Raw genomic sequence first — 16,726 nt, 5'->3', positions numbered from 1 at the left:
GACTGGTCTAGGTTTTTTTCCTCCTCTTTTTTCCCCCTGAATTTCATTGTGTAAACAAACAATAAAAAAAAAAAAAAACACTTTTTAAAAAATGTGTATCATAATTTTGTAAAATCCTGTAATAAAATCTTTCATTTATTATTTTTTTTCACTGTTTTATCCTCAGATACAGGGCCTGGCATATAGAAATTTTTTTTGAATGAATATATGAATGAGCAAATGAACATAGAAACGATGAATAATGTTTACCTATTCATTCAGAAGTAGTTGTGGAGTGTCAGCTGTATACCAAGCACTTTTCTAGACAAGGAAAATGAGCGCCACAGAAGGCAATCATGGTTTTTGTTCTGTTGCGATCACCTCCAGTGAGGAAAATTAGATAATAATCAAGTAAACAATAGGTATTTTCAGTAATTTGATGGTGGAAATGGTTTGTGGCAGCATCACGGATACTCACCCTAACCAGTGTAGAGGGAGCTTAGGAGATGAGCTGGCTGGACCAGGGGTCTGAGCAGCCGCTGGAGGGGTGTCAGGCTGGGGGAGATGGGAGGAGACAAAGCAGCCAGATCATATGGCCAAGGGTCTCCCTCTAGGCTAGAGGTGGGAGCTGAGACTTATTCCAATAGAATCTCAAAGCTTTGGGTGTTTTCATGGAAGGTGGGCATGGCAGGATCAGATTTGTGTTTTAATCCTTCCTCCTGCGGGTGCTGCTTGCCCTTGAGCAAGCCTTCTCTGACAGCTGCATGTTGGATCAACTCTGTGTAGCGTTCCTGTGTCTCCTCTTACACAGACACCCTTTCAAGCTTGGTTTTTCTTTCTTCAGGAAGAAGAGTTGAGGAAAAGTGGAGAGGCCAAGTACTTTCACCTCAATGATGACCTCCATGTTCTCATTGAAGTCTTCGCTCCACCAGCGGAAGCATATGCCCGGATGGGACACGCACTGGAAGAAATCAAAAAGTTCCTCATTCCTGTTAGTAGAGTTTTCCTTGATAGTTTATTTATACTTTAAAAGCTCTTCCTTTATTTTAATCCTTGGTAATTCTTATCAGTAAGTATTATTTGCACAGCACTTTATTTGTTAAAAGTGTCCTTGGGAATTGGCATTTTTATTTCTTTATAAATGAGGCAAGGTATTTTTAAAGAGATTAGATAATACTGGTAAAGGCTCTACGGCCAAGAAAGTTGAAGAGCGTAAGCACTAGTTCAAGTTTTGGAACTCACATGTCCTAAGCCTTTTTGTGACACTAAAATCACCTACAAATCCATTGTTCTCCAAAATAAACATACTAGTGCCTTTCATGCAGCAAGTGCTGTGTGTGGTGTTGGACCAGCAGACATAAATAAAAGACCGAGGCATCCCCTCCAGGGCGATGCAGTATAGGGAAGAGAGAAGCCTAAGCCAGTGATCACAGTATAGCATGGTCAGCATAACCACAGACATACGCATAAGGAGCACAGAGAAGAAAGGCACCGTGCTGGCAGTTAGCTGGCTTCTGCCAAGTGTTTTATGATTTGTTTTCTTGTTTATTTTTTGTTTTTGTTTTTAGGATTTTTATTTATTCGAGAGAGTGAGAAATCACAGAGGGGTAGGGAGAAGTAGGCTCCCTGCTGAGCAGAGAACTGATGCAGGGCTTGGTCCCAGGACCTTGAGATCATGACCTGAGCTGAAGGCAGAGGCTTAACTGACTGAGCCACCCAGGCGCCCCTTAAGCTTTGTTAATAGAACAATTGCTCTTCTGTTTTAACCCTTCCCAGACACTTTGGCATTGCTAAGAATATGAAAACTTAAAGAGAACATACCCATACCTCTATTAGGAAAGTTAATTTAGGTTTTTTATATAATTTACATGTACTAGATTAAAAAAAAACAAACAGAATATTGAACACTTTGGTTCCTTAGACAATTTATTTAGAGAAGCTGTCCCATTGCTAGACAGTTGCCTGAGGTAGGACTGAGTTCAGCAATCCCAGGATGGTCTAGTGGGTTGATTTACATACACATGTATGTACATACACAGCACATGTATCAGGACTATATTATCTGTGAGGAAAACTGTTGAATTTATAGGGAAAGGATATTTTAAGTCATGATTGCCTTGGAAAAGGCGAAACATGGATTCTATAAGTTATTTTACTTGGGAGCTTAATTCCCTCAAGCCAATATGAAGATCCATTTATTCATTTAGTTTTTTATTTTGTTTTATTTTTTTAGAGAGGAGGGAGAGAGAGGGTGAGGGAGAGAGAATTTTTTTTAAAGATTTTATTTATTTATTTGACAGAGAGAGACAGTGAGAGGGGGAACACTAGCAGAGGGAGTGGGAGAGGGAGAAGCAGGCTCCCCATGGAGCTGGGAGTCTGACATGGGGCTCAATCCCAGGACCCTGGGATCAGGACCTGAGCTGAAGGCACACACTTACTGACTGAGCCACCCAGGTACCTCGAGAGAGAGAATCTTAAGCAGGCTCCAGTCTCACAGGGCTCCGAATCACAACCCTGAGATTGTGACCTGAACCAGAATCAAGAGTCAGAAGCTTAACCGACTCTGCCAACCAGGTTCTGCTGTTCATTGAGTTTAGAAACAAAGTTTTTAGTACTTTCTATGTGATAGATACATGGGAAGTAATAAAAGACATTCTTTTTTCTGCCCCTATAGAGTCTATATAATGGGAGGACAGGTAAGAATCAGATGTTCATATAAACGATTATAAGACTGCTACTCTGACAAGACTAAGAAGTTTAATGTCTTAGTGGTCATTCAGTGTGGACTAGGGAGTGCTGACCTAGCCACGTAGGCTGCCACAGGACGTCCCACCCCATCCCCTTTACACTTCACCAGGACATGGATCTGACTTCTCTCCCCTTGAATTTGGGCTGACCAGGAGAACTCTGCTTAACCCAGAGTCACAAAATTTTTCTGCTGTGTTTTCTTAATATTTTTAGTATTAGTTCTTTCATTTAAGCCTACGATCAATTTTAGGTTAATTTTTATGTATGGTATGAAGTTAGGATCTGGGTCTGTCTTTTTCTGTGTTGATATCCGGCTGGTTATCCCAGTACCGTATGTTGAAAAGACAATCCTTTTCCTGTTGAACTGCAACACTGTGGTTGAAAATCCACTAAACATAAATGTCTGGATTTGTTTCTGCATTCTCAGTTTGTTCCATTGATTTATATGTCTGTCCTTTTGCCAGTGTCATGCTCTTAATTACTTTAGCCTTCTAGCAATTTGGTTTCAAATCCAGGTTGTTGATGCTTTTTTAAAGAAAAAGCACTATCTCAAAATTGTTTTGGCTATTCCGGTTCCTACGCATTTCTACATATATTCCGGATTAGCTTGTCAATTTCTGCAAAACAAACAAACAAAAACCTCCAAAGGTTTTGATAGAGGATTGAATCTGTAGCTCAGTTTGGGGATAATTTCCATCTTAACAATACTTAGTTTTCTAGACCATGACTGTGAAGTGTCTACTTAACAGATATTTTTTGTTTCCTTCCACAGTGTTTTATAGTCTTCGAGGTGCCAGTCTTAGCCTTCTTTCATTAAATTTATTTCTAAGTATTCTATACTTGTTGATGCTATTGTGAATGGGGCTTTCAAAATTTCATGTTCAGGGGCGCCTGGGTGACTCAGTGGGTTAAAGCCTCTGCCTTCGGCTCAGGTCATGATCTCAGGGTCCTGGGATCAAGCTCCATGTCAGGCCCTCTGCTCAGCAGGGAGCCCACTTCCTCCTCTCTCTCTGTCTTCCTCTCTGTCTACTTATGATCTCTCTCCCTCTGTCAAATAAATAAATAAAATCTTTAAAAAAAAAAATGTCATGTTCAGGGGCACCGGGGTGGTGCAGTGTTTAAGCATCTGACTCTTGGTTTCAGCTCAGGTCAGGATATCAGGGTCCTGGAATTGAGCCTCACATCGGGCTTCAGGCTTGTGAGGGAGTCTGCTGGAGATTGTCTCTCCCTCTCCCTCTGCCTCTCCTGCACATGTTCCCTTTAACCCTTCCTCTCAAATAAGTAAACAAATCTTTAAAAAAATTTCATTTTCAAATGGTTACCAGGATATGGAAATACAGTTGATTTTTATACACTGATTATGTGTCTTGTGACCATGTTGGTCTGTTGTTTTGGCTTTTATGGAATCATTAGGATTTTCTACATACAGAATCATGTTATCTGTGGATAAAGTAAGTTTTGCTTCTTTGTTTGAAATCTTAATGTCTTTAGTTTTTTATTTTATTTTTCCCTCATCACACTGACTAAAACTTTCAGGGCGTTGTTGAGCAGGAGTGGTGAAGGTGGAACATCTTTGCTTGTTGCTCTTAGTCTTTCACCATTAAGTATGACGTCAGCTGTAAGCTTTCCCTTGCTGCCCTTTACCTTGTGGAGGAAGTTCTCTTCTGTTCCTGGGTGTTGAGAATTTTATCGTGGATGAGTGCTGGATTTTGCCAGTTGTTTTTTCTGCCTGTTGAAATGATCATGTGATTTATCTCTCTCTCTCCCTTTTTTTTTTTTTAATAATAGTGTATTGTATTAGTTGGTTTTCAGTTGTTAAGCCAACCTTGCATTCCCAGGTTAAATCCCACTTGGTCATATTACCTGTTGCTAGGATTGATTTGCTAGTAGTTTATTGAGGATCTTTACATCTATAATCATGAGGGATATTGGCTAGTAGTGCAATATTTCCATGACCTTTGTATTAACCTGCACATTTACCATTTCTGGTGCCCTTCGTTACTTTCTGTGGATAGAGTCGCCATATGGTACTACCCCTTTTCAGCCCAAAGGACTTCCTTAGTCTTTCTTGTAACCTTGATCTGCTACCTCCCAAAATTGTTTTGTTTTTCTCAGATACAAGATATAATATAATCTTATATAATATAAGATATAAATAAATGTCTTTATTTCACCTGTACTCTAAAAGATAGTTTATGTAATTCCTGGCTGACAGTTTTTTCTTTCAGGTGGTAGAAGACCAGTCTGCACTTTCTGGCCTTCGTTATTTTTGATGAGAAGAGTCCTTAATGATTTTATTGTTTGGTACATGATCTCTTGCTTCTCTCTTGCTGCTGCCAACATTTTGTCTTTCATTTTCATTAATTTAACTGTAATTGTGTATGCTTATCCTTCTTACTCATTAAGCTTTGTGGATCCATAAGTGTACATTTTTCTTGAAATGTGGAACGTTTTTAGCCATTGTTTCTTTAGGATTTTTTGCTTTTTCTTTCTCCTCTGCTCCCATCAGTCCTGGAGTCCCCTGACTCGTGTGCTGGTGCGCTTGACGGTGTTTGACACATCTCTGAGGCTTCTTTCTCTTCATCCTTCCTTCTCTGTGTTCCTGACTGGGTAATTTTAATTGGCTTATCTTCAAGTTTGCAGACTCATTCTTTTGCCATCTCAAATCTGTTGTTAAACTCCTATGGTTAAATTTCATTATAGTTGCTGTACTTTCTCTCTCTTTTTTTTTCTTTTTCTTTAAATCTCTCTCTCTCTCTCTTTTTTTCCCCCAACATCTGGACCCTCTCCAAGACAGCGTCTTCATACTGCTCACCTGCTTGCTTGCTTGTTTGCTTTCTCTATATATGGGTCACATTTCTTGTTTCTTTGCATGCCTCTTAACTTTTCTTTTTTTGAAAACTCCACACGTCAGATAACATATTATAGCACATTTGCATTCAGATTCATTTTAGTCTCCAAGGTTGTTGTTGTGGGTTTTTTTCCTTCATTTCTAGTGATTTAGTTGGACTAAATGTGCAGTCTGTCTACTTCATGGTTTACGGCTTGGTTCATTTTTCTCCTCACTTGTATTCTAACCTGGGCCACTGGGTGCGCCCTGGGCGTCAGCATCACTCAGACGTCACCAGAGGTTAATCAGAGGCCGTGCTCACACGCACGTGTTGATAAGGATTCCAGCCTCTGCTGATGGAGCTGTTGGGGAGCACTCAGGCTGGTCAGTTGTCACAGCTGCCCTGGTCTTTACTTGTGACCAAGGTCTTGATCCCTGCCTGTCCTTTACACATGGCTAGAGTCACTGTTGGGGAGGGACGGAGGGTGGAGCTTTACGCTCTCTTCAGGCCTTATATTCAGCAGAGATGTGCAGAGAACACATCAGGACTCTCCATGACTATTAAGTTTCTGGCTAGTCCGCTAGTCTGTTGCTTGCCACACCCCAAACCTGAATATTAGGCTTGTTAATTCACTGGACTTTTATGTATTTGCTACCAGAATTGTTACTGATATTGACAGTGCTGTTGGGCATGTATTTTTGTTGTTGTTGTTTGTTTGTTTGTTTTTTTCCCACACTTTCTTCCAAATTAAGTGAACTTCCTCCTGCAGCAAACTATTGGTTTTCATGTCCTTCCCTAGTGGTGGAACTGACACGTCATCTGGACTGGGGAAGAAGGATGGCAGCCTCTCCAGACAAAATGCCAGACTCCCACATTTCGTACCTGACACTAATAAAGTTACTGTGTTTTCAGTTTTTTATGCAACTTCAGTCAGTTCCCAGAGTTTGGAAATGTTTTTTTTTTTTTAAAGATATAATTGTTTTTTTAAAGATTTTATTTATTTATTTATTTGACACACAGAGAGAGAGAGAGAGAGACAGCAAGAGAGGGAACATAAGCAGGGGAGTGGGAGAGGGAAACCAGGCTTCCCATTGAGAAGGGAGCCTGATGCAGGGCTTGATCCCAGGACCTTGGGACCATGACCTGAGCCGAAGACAGATGCTTAACAACTGAGCCACCCAGGTGCCCCTGAAATGGTTGATTTTAACTGTGTGGTCAGCTTTTATTGTTGCTTTTTATGGAAAGGTTTTACTAAGCTTCTTGTTTAGCTAAATTACAAGTCTTATATTCTCTCATTACATTTATTTTTTTAAATCTTAAGAGTATTTTGGACCCTGACCATATGAGGATGTGTAATATTTCCCCTCATTCGTTTTGGTGTCTGCATATTACATCATATACATGTTCCAGAAGTATGTATTCAGTCTTCAAATAATGAACATTTATGTTACTTCTATAGATTATAATATAGACATTGATCCCAAGATTAATCTTTGACATAATCATTGGTGTATTTGGGCAAATATATCTGAAGAGAACATCCGTGGCTGAGTATCCACTAAATTTTAATGAATTATTTTTAATGATTTCATTTAAAAAGTTTTTTCCCATTCTCTAGGCTAACACATCTAAATATGTTCTAAATTTACTGGACAGTAAAATTCCACGTGTACCTGTGTAATTAGAATTCTGATCACTTTTCCACTCTTCACAATTGATGACATGTTTGAATTAGTGTGATAATATTTTCACTTTTCTGATAGGAAGTTAAAATGATAATTTACTAATGACTAGTTTAAAATGTAGAGTTATCATTTAGTCTGTGTGCTAACATATGTCACTTGGTTTCCCACCTGATTTCAAATCATCATATTACAGACCAAGAAAACTATAACTACAATGATTTTTACCAATAGTTCTATCTGACAGAAACAGTTCCCTAAAATTTTAGTCTAACATCACAAATCTGGTGAGTCCAGTTCATTAAATTCAGGCTTAACCCAGATGTGTTGACTCAGATTCCGTAATTTGTTTCTGACTACAGTTTGTCTTCTTGAGAATGTATTTTTACAAAGATGATGTCTAAAATGGGCTTTCATTCTAATTTTTGTGACACCATTGTAATCACTCAGAGCAATTTCTTTTTCCGTTTAAAATTTTTAATGGTATTTTTGGATGCTGTGTTCTTTTCCCATGAACCTATTTTGGAACCACGTACAATTTTGTGTCACACCTCCTCGCACTTTCCAACAGGGCAAATATTTAGCATTTATGTAGCACATTTTCACATTTTATTTAGCATGTGCTTTACAAATAATTTATGAATCTTCACACATTTTTAGTAAAATGGTAAGGAGCATATTAAAAGGCTTATTTTAGAGAGGGTGAAATAATGATAGATTTAAGTGAGTCTTTTGAGATCCTAGTGCCCTAAATAAGTTAGAGAAAGAACCTCCGTCTGCAAGAAAACCTAGACGCCTGGTCTTGTGCCCGTCCCACTAGTCGTGGCAGGTTGAATTTGCCTCTGCAAGTGTTTGCTTATTATGGATTCAGCTTTCTCTGGACTTCCTTTTCGACTGGTGTTCACACTACTTTTCCTATTCCACAGTGCCTTCCACTACAGGATTCAAGTCATTTTTTATATTCTGCTTTTTGAAAAGTAAGGAAGAGATAGCAGATTTTTTTTTTTTAAATAAGTGTATGAAGTCTATTTCGTATTTTAAACTCTAAATAATTCAGGAAGCTGTTGCCCCTGAATCTTTTATTCACACTTGGAAAGCCTGTTTCTTTTATCGTAGGAGCCTCCATTCCTCGCTCCAGGGGCAGTCCCTCCTCTTCCTCTTCATGGAGTCGCACAGCTGGAAAACCTGCCCGCCTGCTCTGTGTCTGTGACTTTCTCCCCCTCCCTCTCCCTTCCCCTGAGATGGATTCCAGCTCTGCCCTTCCCAAAACTACCCTTGCTGAAGTCAGTGTTGGCTTTACTCTTGGATCCCGTGGGATCCCGTGGGATGTAGCACTGACTTCCTGTGGCTTTCATGCTAGGCGGACCTCCGTGTCCCTCTCAGGGGCTTGCCTCCCCTTATCCATCCCCCCGTGTGGCTTTTCTTCTGTTACCGTGCATAGCTGTCCAGAGCCCTTCTCCCGCTCCAGTAACATGCCCCAGCGTCCTGCTTATGGCTGATGTTTGTAAACAGATGGTTTCTTGCTAGAGGTCCCCGCGACAAGCTCATTAATTCTCTAGAACGACCCATAGGACTCAGAAAATCGGTTACACACTGTGACTATGGATTATTTCCACAAAGGGATACCGATCAACATCAGCAAGGAAAGGAGCACAGGGAAGACTTGGCCTGGGCTTCCAAGTGTCCCTTCGCGGGGAATTCCGCAGGGATACGTTTGATTCTTCCAGCAGTGATGCGTGGCAACACACACGAGGGTCTGCCAGCTAGGGAGCCTCCCCTGCGCCATGGTATGCATGGTTTTTATTTTTTATTTTTTTAAAGATCTTATTTATTTATTTGACAGAGACCGAGATCACAAGTAGGCTGAGAGCAGGCAGAGAGAGGGGGAAGCAGGCTCCGCACTGAGCAGAGAGCCCAATGTGGGGCTCAGTATCCCAGGACTCTGAGATCATGACCTGAGCCAAAGGCAGAGGCTTAACCTGCTCAGCCACGCAGGCACCCCACTGCACAGTTTTTATTGAGGATCCATCACGTACGCATACGGCGTCCCTGGTCTGAACTCAGCTGCTCCCAGTCCAGCATCACCACGCCACTTCCTGAGCCAAAACAAAGGTTCCCCGCTAATCCCATTGCTGGGGCAGACTCGTTTCGCCACACTGTACTGCTTGGCCTCAAAGCCACGCATACAGAAACTCTCTTAGCAGGCGGTCCCCTCTGTGGGCTTAGAGGTTATCTTCCGGGGGCAGCCACAGGCCTGCCTTGACGACAGGCTCTGCTCGGTGCTGTGTAGCACCTGAATAACCCTTCCTTCTCCACTTCTGTATCCATATCTTTAACTTCTAAATTTCTGGTTTTTATGTCTGATTGTTATGGGACTTCTCAGAATTAATGTGTCATAAGCCAGTGCAGAGTCAACCTGTACCAAACTGGTTACAACATGATACCATTGTTACTTACCCCTCTTATTTTCCAGATGTCCACTGACATTCTTGACTTTGCTGATATACCTCTGCCATCTAGAATATTACCATGTCTAAGAAAAATTAAACATTATAAATAACACCAAAACTTCCTTTCCTCATCCTGCCTGCCACTTCTGTACTCCAGGTTGTCCTTACCACACACTGGAATTATGAGCTTCCATCTGGGATTTCTGCCTCTAGTGTGCTTTTTTCCATTGAATATCTTTATGGAGATCTAAATCACATCACATAAAATTCACTCCTATAACGTATACAATTCAGTGGCTTTTCATGTATTCATAGAGTTCTTTGGCTGTCACCATAACCCAAGACCATTTTTATTACCCCCAAGTAAACCTTGTAATCAACAGTGACTTCCCATTCTTCTTCCTCCCTAGTCAACCACTCACTCACTTTTTTGTATTTTACACAGCCTTTATGGAGATAAAATTCACATACCCTACAATTCATCCATTAAACGGCCAGAGTTCACTGGATTGTTGTGCGTTGGCAGTTATGGAGCCATCACCACAATCTGCTTTAGATTTTCATCATTCCTCAGAGCAACCCTATACCTTTGAGCAAGCAGTCCCCATTCCAGTCCCCTGCTGTCTCTCACCTCTCTGTCTCATACCACCAGTAATCTGTCTCTATGGACTTGCCTATTTTTGACATTTTGTATAAAATGAAACAGTATGTGTAGTCTTTTGTCCTGCGTTCTTTCATTTAGCGTACTCTTTTCAAGGTTCATTGAAGCTGCTTTTCATTGCTGGATGATATTCCATTGTACGGGTATGCTATGTTTTATTTGTCCATTCTTTATTAGTCAAGGACTTCAGTTGGGGTTATTTGTACTTTCTGGCTATTATCAAGAATGCTGCTGTGAACATTCGTGTACAGATTTTTGGAGGGATGTATGTTCTCACTTTCTTGGGTATGACCCAGAAGTGGAATTATTAGGTTTCATGGTAGCTTTGTGTTTAACATTTTTGAGGGGCGCCTGAGTCACTGAGTGGGTTAAGCCTCTGCCTTCAGCTCAGGTCATGATCTCAGGTCCTGGGATGGAGCCCCGTATTGGGCTCCCTGCTCAGTGGGGATCCTGCTTCCCCCTCTCTCTCTGCCTGCCTCTCTGCCTACTTGTGATCTCTCTCTCTCTCTCTGTCAAATAAATAAATAAAATCTTTAAGAAAAAAAAAAAGCATTTTTGAGGTAGTGCTAACTGGTTTTTCCAAGTGGCTGGACCAGTTTTCATTGCTGCCAGCAAGGTGTAAGACTTCCATTATCTTCAGTGTTCTCCTTATTACTATAGTACCACTTGTTAAAGAGACTGTTTGAACATCAATCTTTAGTAACTTATTTCTGGGCTCCCAATTCTATTTCACTGATCTTTATGTCTACCCTTTAAGCCAGTACTACACAGTCTTTGTTACTATGGCTTTGTGGTAAGTTTTGAAATGGGATTATATTAGTCCTCCAATTTTGTTCTTTTTTCTTAAAATTATTCTGGATATACTAGGTCCCTTGGATTTTCATAGAAATTTTAACAAAGAAGCCAGTTGGGATTTTGATAGGGATTTCCTCATCTCTGTAGATCAGTCTGGGAGGTGGGAGAGTAAGGCAGAGATACTGTCATCATAACAATATTAGGTCCTCCTATCCATGAACATTGGGTATGTTTCCATTTACTTAGATTTTTTAAAAATTTCTTCCAATAGTATTTTGTTGTACAGTATACAAATCTTGCTCTTATTTTGTTAATTTATTCCTATGCTGTTCTTTATGATGATACTATAAGTGGAATTATTGTCTTAATTTTATTTTTGTATTGTTCATAAAGAAATAAAATTGATTTTGGTATATTGATCTCATTATATCCTGAAACCTTTTGTAATGTGATTATTTAATAATGTTTTTGTGGATTCTTTTGATTTCTGTATACAGGGTTATGCCATCTGTGAATAAAGGTTGTTTAGTTCTTCCCTTCTGATCTGAATGCTGTTTATTTGTTTCTTACATTATTGTCCTGACTAGAACCTCAAGTGTGTTGTTGGATAGAAGGGGTGAGAGTAGACTTCCTTATCTTGTTCCTCATCTTAGGATGATTCTTCTACGTTTTTACTATTAAATACGGTGTTAACTCTGGGATTTCCTAGTTGTTGAGTGTTTTTATCATTAAAGCATTGGATTCTTCTCACAAATGGTTTGGTTTCTTTGTATTAAAATGATCATTTTTTGTTCTTTATTCTATTTTTATGGTGTTATATTAATTGGTTTTTTTATATTAAGACAACTAGCAATTCTGGAATAAGTTTTACTTGATTCTTGTTTATATTTCCTCCTTTTATTTTGTTTATGCTGTTGGATTTGGCTTCCTAATTTTTTTGAGAGCCTTTGTTTCTGTATTCATAAGGATATTCATTTATAGGTTTCTTTTCTTGCAATGTCTTTGTCTATTGTGGTACCCTGACAGTACTGGCTTTATAGAAACAGTGAGGAAGTACTCCCTCTTCTTTCATTTTTCTGGAAGTTTGTGAAGGATTAGTATTAATTCTTTATTAATTATTTGTAGAATTCACCATTAAAGTTTTGTGGGCCTAAGCTTTTCTTTGCAGGACACTTAATGAGTACTAATTTAGTCTCTTGGCTTATCTGTCAGATTTTCCATTTCTTCTTCAGTCAGTTTTGGTAATTTGTGTCTTTGTAGAAATTCATCCGTGTCTTTCTGTCATCTTAGTTACCTAATTTGATGGCATCCAATTGTTTATAATATTTCTAAAACACAAACCTAGATATGCAACTTTCTTCCTTAAAACTCTAAAGTGCTTTTTAGTACCCTTAATTTTAAACCTTTTAAGTTACATTTAAAATGACTGAAGACTTTGTTTGATTTGGTTTCTGCTTTCCTTTCCACTTTGAGCCCAACCCCCCTCCCCAAAAAAACACACCCCAAGTTGCTCTTGTAATTCAGCCGTATGGCACTTCTTCATGTTCCCTGGACACCATCTCTTTAGGTCTTAAAATGTGCTTTTACCTCCAGCTACAGTAGTGTACTGCCCCTCTTCTGGTAGTTAGTTCACACTCATCCTTAGATGATACTTCTTTTGGGAACCTGCTCTCATTGCCCACAGCTGAGTTACAGGACTTTCCTTTTTGACAGTTTAGACCTGAACTTTCGTTTTATTGTAAAACAGATCACACTTCTTGATGATTCTTGAATGGGGTTGGAGATATTCAGGAAAGGAGTAATCAAGGATGACTCCCAGGGTTTCTCAGTTGAATATTTAAACAGTCGTAAGATAAAGAAGAGCAGGTCTCCAAGAATAAGATATATTCAGCTTTGAAAATGGTGCATTTTTCTAGTATAATATCCAGATGGAAATGTACAAGAGGAATGTGTACACGTGGTTCTTAATTTCAGTAAAGCTATCCTGTTGTATGTATGTCCTCCTCCTTTGTTAGATTGTGAGCTCCTTGGCTGTAGGGAGCCAGGCTTCCTCCTCTAGCTCTTTTAGTGGTCCTTCACAGATCGCAGTAACTACTAGTTGAATTGAGTTGTAAATAACAGTGCCATGTGTCTGTATATGGTATTTTAATTTGCTTATAAGTATCTTACTTGGAAAGTAGGTCCAGCAGAAGGAATAATGGCTGATTGTAGAAAATTTTAGTTTGGGAAAAATACGCTTTTTCCCCCCTTTTTTATAACAATTTATTGATGCATTTTCATTTCAACAATCTCAAATCTTATTTTATGAATTCAGCTGTTTCCTTGACCTTTCTTCTATTAAAAGTTGTTTTATTCTTGTCCTAAATACTTTTGTATTTTTCACATGAGCTGAGTTATGCTGTCTTCTGTCTTCTGTGTAGGACTATAATGATGAAATCAGGCAAGCACAGCTCCAAGAATTAACATATTTGAACGGTGGTTCAGAAAATGCGGATGTACCGGTTGTTCGAGGGAAACCCACCTTGCGTACAAGAGGTGTACCCACCCCAGCAATAACCAGGTAGGTGTAATTAATTGACTTACTTTTTTTTTCATTAGAATAGGATACCATGGCAACCGTTTTAATGTCTCCTTTATTAATAGTCAAACAGCTCTATCGGTATATCCTTACAAAACCTGCAAGAATATGTTCAGACATTATAATGTTGTAATTAAGGGGATTCACTTTGCTTGGAGTGAGATATTCCTGGGTTTAAATAGAACCTGTACCACTTACTGGCTGATGACTGTAGCCAAGTTTATTTATCACTCTAATATTAATTTTTTTTTAAGATTTTATTTATTTATTTGACAGAGACACAGCAAGCGAGGGAACACAAGCAGGGGGAGTGGGAGAGGAAGAAGCAGGCTTCCTGCTGAGCAGGGAGCCCAGTGCGGGCCTCCACCCCGGGATCATGACCCGTTGCGTAAGCAGATGGCTAACTACTGAGCCACTCAGTACCCCTAATATTAATTTTTAAAATTTTTTAAAATGAGGCTTGTTTTAAAATAATATTGATATGCAAATTGAAGTCTTGGAAGCATGTGCCTTCCCCATTGAGTACAGGATTAGGCCAGTTCTTTGCCACATCTCTGTTGAGCACCATGTCAGGCACCAAGTGAGTATCCAGAAGCCTGTTGTCATTTTATTCACTGTGAATGCTCTGAAACTCCTCAGCTGGTCCAGGTACACAGAATTTTTTTTCTGTCTTTGGACTGATGACTACTTTTAATATGAAAAATGAAATCAGAGAGAGAGACAAACCGTGAGAGAGACTGGACTCCAGGAAACAAACTGAGGGTTGTGGAGGGGAGGGGCGTGCGGAGGTGGGGTGACTGGGTGGTGGGTATTAAGGAAAGCATGTGTTGGGATGACCACTGGGTGTTATACACAACTAATGAATCATTGAACACTACAACAAAAGCTTATGATGTGCTTTATGTTAGCTAACTGAACATAATGAAAAATAAAAAATAAAATGTTTTAATGAATTCATAAGACAGTTTAAGCAAAACCATATATTGAGATATATCTCAAATTTATTTAAAAATATTTTTAATTTTTTAATCTTTGCATCCAAAAGAACTCAGTAGAAAGAAGTAACAGATTTTTCACTGGTGACTACATATATATTTTTTCAGATTGATTTTGAATGAAATAATTTCAAATAGCTTTCTTTTATATCTCCAACTTATTTAGGAGAATAAAAAGTCAGTTTTCTTATTAAGTGTTGCTGATTAGTGTATGGTCAAAGAGAGCAATTACAAACAGGTGTTCTTGCGATGTAAAATAAACAGATCTGCTCATGGTACCAAGTGGGTTTACTCTATTAAAAAAGGCTGATAATGGATCGCTGTTGATGGTTTAGTGAAATAATTTATGTAGGTGTTCAGTAAATGGTAAATCCCTCTCATTTTTATTTCTTCTACCATTAAATTTACTTTAAATCATAAGAAATTCCAATTGACCCTTGATCATTGTGGGAAGATAGTGGTACTGACCTCTTGCAAAGTCAAAAATCTGTGTATAACTTTTCACTCCCCCAAAACTTACTACTAAGAAGCTACTGTTGACTAGAAGCCTTACCTATAACACAGTCGAGAACACATTTTGTGTATGTGTTAAATACTGTATTATTGCAATAAGATAAGCTAGATAAAAGAAAATGTTAACAAGGAATTCATGAGGGGAAAATGCATTTACACTACTGTTCTGTATTTATTGTAAAAAGATCCGTGTGCAGACGAACCCATGCAGTTCAAACCCGTGTTGTTCCGGGGTCAACTGTACTCACTGCGTTAGTTTCCTGTGGCTGCTGTGATGAACGACCACAAATTTGGTGGCTTTAAACAATAGAGATTTATCAGTTCTGGGGACTAGATGTCCAAAATCAGTGTTGGGCAGACCACAGTCAAGGTGGTGGTGGTGGTTTCCCTCTAGCAGGGAATCCTTTCCTTGCCAGATGCAGCTTCGGTGCCTGCCAACATGCCTTCCCTTGTGGTCTTATCACTCCGGTCTCTGCATGTGGATTTCTCTCCTGTCTGTCTGTCATCTCCATGTGCTTCCCTCTGCCACGTGATAGCGTTTAGGCCCCCCGGGCGATTCAGAGTACTCCTCCCTTCCCAAGATGCTCACCTGATAATCACGTCAGCAAATGCCCTTTTTCTAAAGAAGGCAACATTCACAGAATGAACCTCCCGGACGGAGGCGGAGGGAAGAGAGCACACTCAGTGTCACTGTTGAGGGCACTTTTTAGGGGATGCTGTGTTCCTTAACCAGAGCTATCATTTTGATTGAAGATAAGTTCTCATTTCACTGTCAGGTTTTTTTGTTTTGTTTTGTTTTTTAAGATGTTTTTTTATTTCGTTGTCAGAGAGAGAGACAATGAGAGAGGGAGCACAAGCAGAGGGAGTGGCAGGCAGAGGAAGAAGCAGGCTCCCCTCCGAGCAGGGAGCCTGATACAGGACTTGATCCCAGGACCCGAACCGAGGCAGACGCTTCACCAACTGAGCCATAGGCATCCCTCACTGTCAGGTTTTAAATTAAGTTTAAACAGATGAGGAAGGCAGAAACTTTTTGGTATTTTGAGTATAGTGTCTGCAGAAACACCTCCATCTACCCAGATGAAAAATTATTCCTCTTCATGACGCATGTCTGTGGCACTGGGCAGAGCACCTCACACACCCCTACCTTCTTTCCTCCATTTGACTGTGGGCTTCCTCGGTACCAGATGTTTCAAATACTCTGCTTTTCTCTTCCTCGAAGAGGTACTCAGAGCCCTCCTGTATTCTTTCTTAAGGCCTCACTCTGTTTAGTCTTCACTGATTACTTTGCCGTATTTCCTGTGTTCCAACCCCCGCTGGAAACTGTTTATTTCATGAAGTTGGTGCTCACGTCCTTCCCATATCTTCGTGAACATTGCTCCTCTGCCCACAGTTCTGCATCCCTTCCCAGCCCCTCACCTCTTTACATCCTGCTTTTCTTTGTGTCTCACACCAAAACTTATTTTAACACTTCTACTTCATCTACTACTGACTGAG

At 39.7% G+C, this 16,726-nt stretch overlaps 1 protein-coding gene across 2 annotated transcripts in view; it reads left to right on the top strand.

Annotated features, from left to right (window-relative positions):
- The window catches only part of LOC111146653 (KH RNA binding domain containing, signal transduction associated 3), a 185,097-nt gene that overhangs the window by 88,984 nt on the left and 79,387 nt on the right, over positions 1 to 16,726 (top strand). For both annotated transcript variants that reach the window (XM_022502292.1, XM_022502293.1), the window contains 2 exons: positions 824 to 970; positions 13,567 to 13,706. In XM_022502292.1, coding sequence (XP_022358000.1) covers positions 824 to 970; positions 13,567 to 13,706 — 287 coding nt within the window. The remainder of the gene's footprint in view (positions 1 to 823; positions 971 to 13,566; positions 13,707 to 16,726) is intronic.

Source organism: Enhydra lutris, unplaced genomic scaffold (genome assembly GCF_002288905.1).
Source record: "Enhydra lutris kenyoni isolate GAN:26980312 unplaced genomic scaffold, ASM228890v2 scaffoldscaffold14, whole genome shotgun sequence".
Classification (NCBI taxonomy): domain Eukaryota; kingdom Metazoa; phylum Chordata; class Mammalia; order Carnivora; family Mustelidae; genus Enhydra; species Enhydra lutris.
The sequence above is the reverse complement of the archived record's forward strand: the minus strand, read 5'-3'. Positions and strand labels throughout refer to the sequence as shown.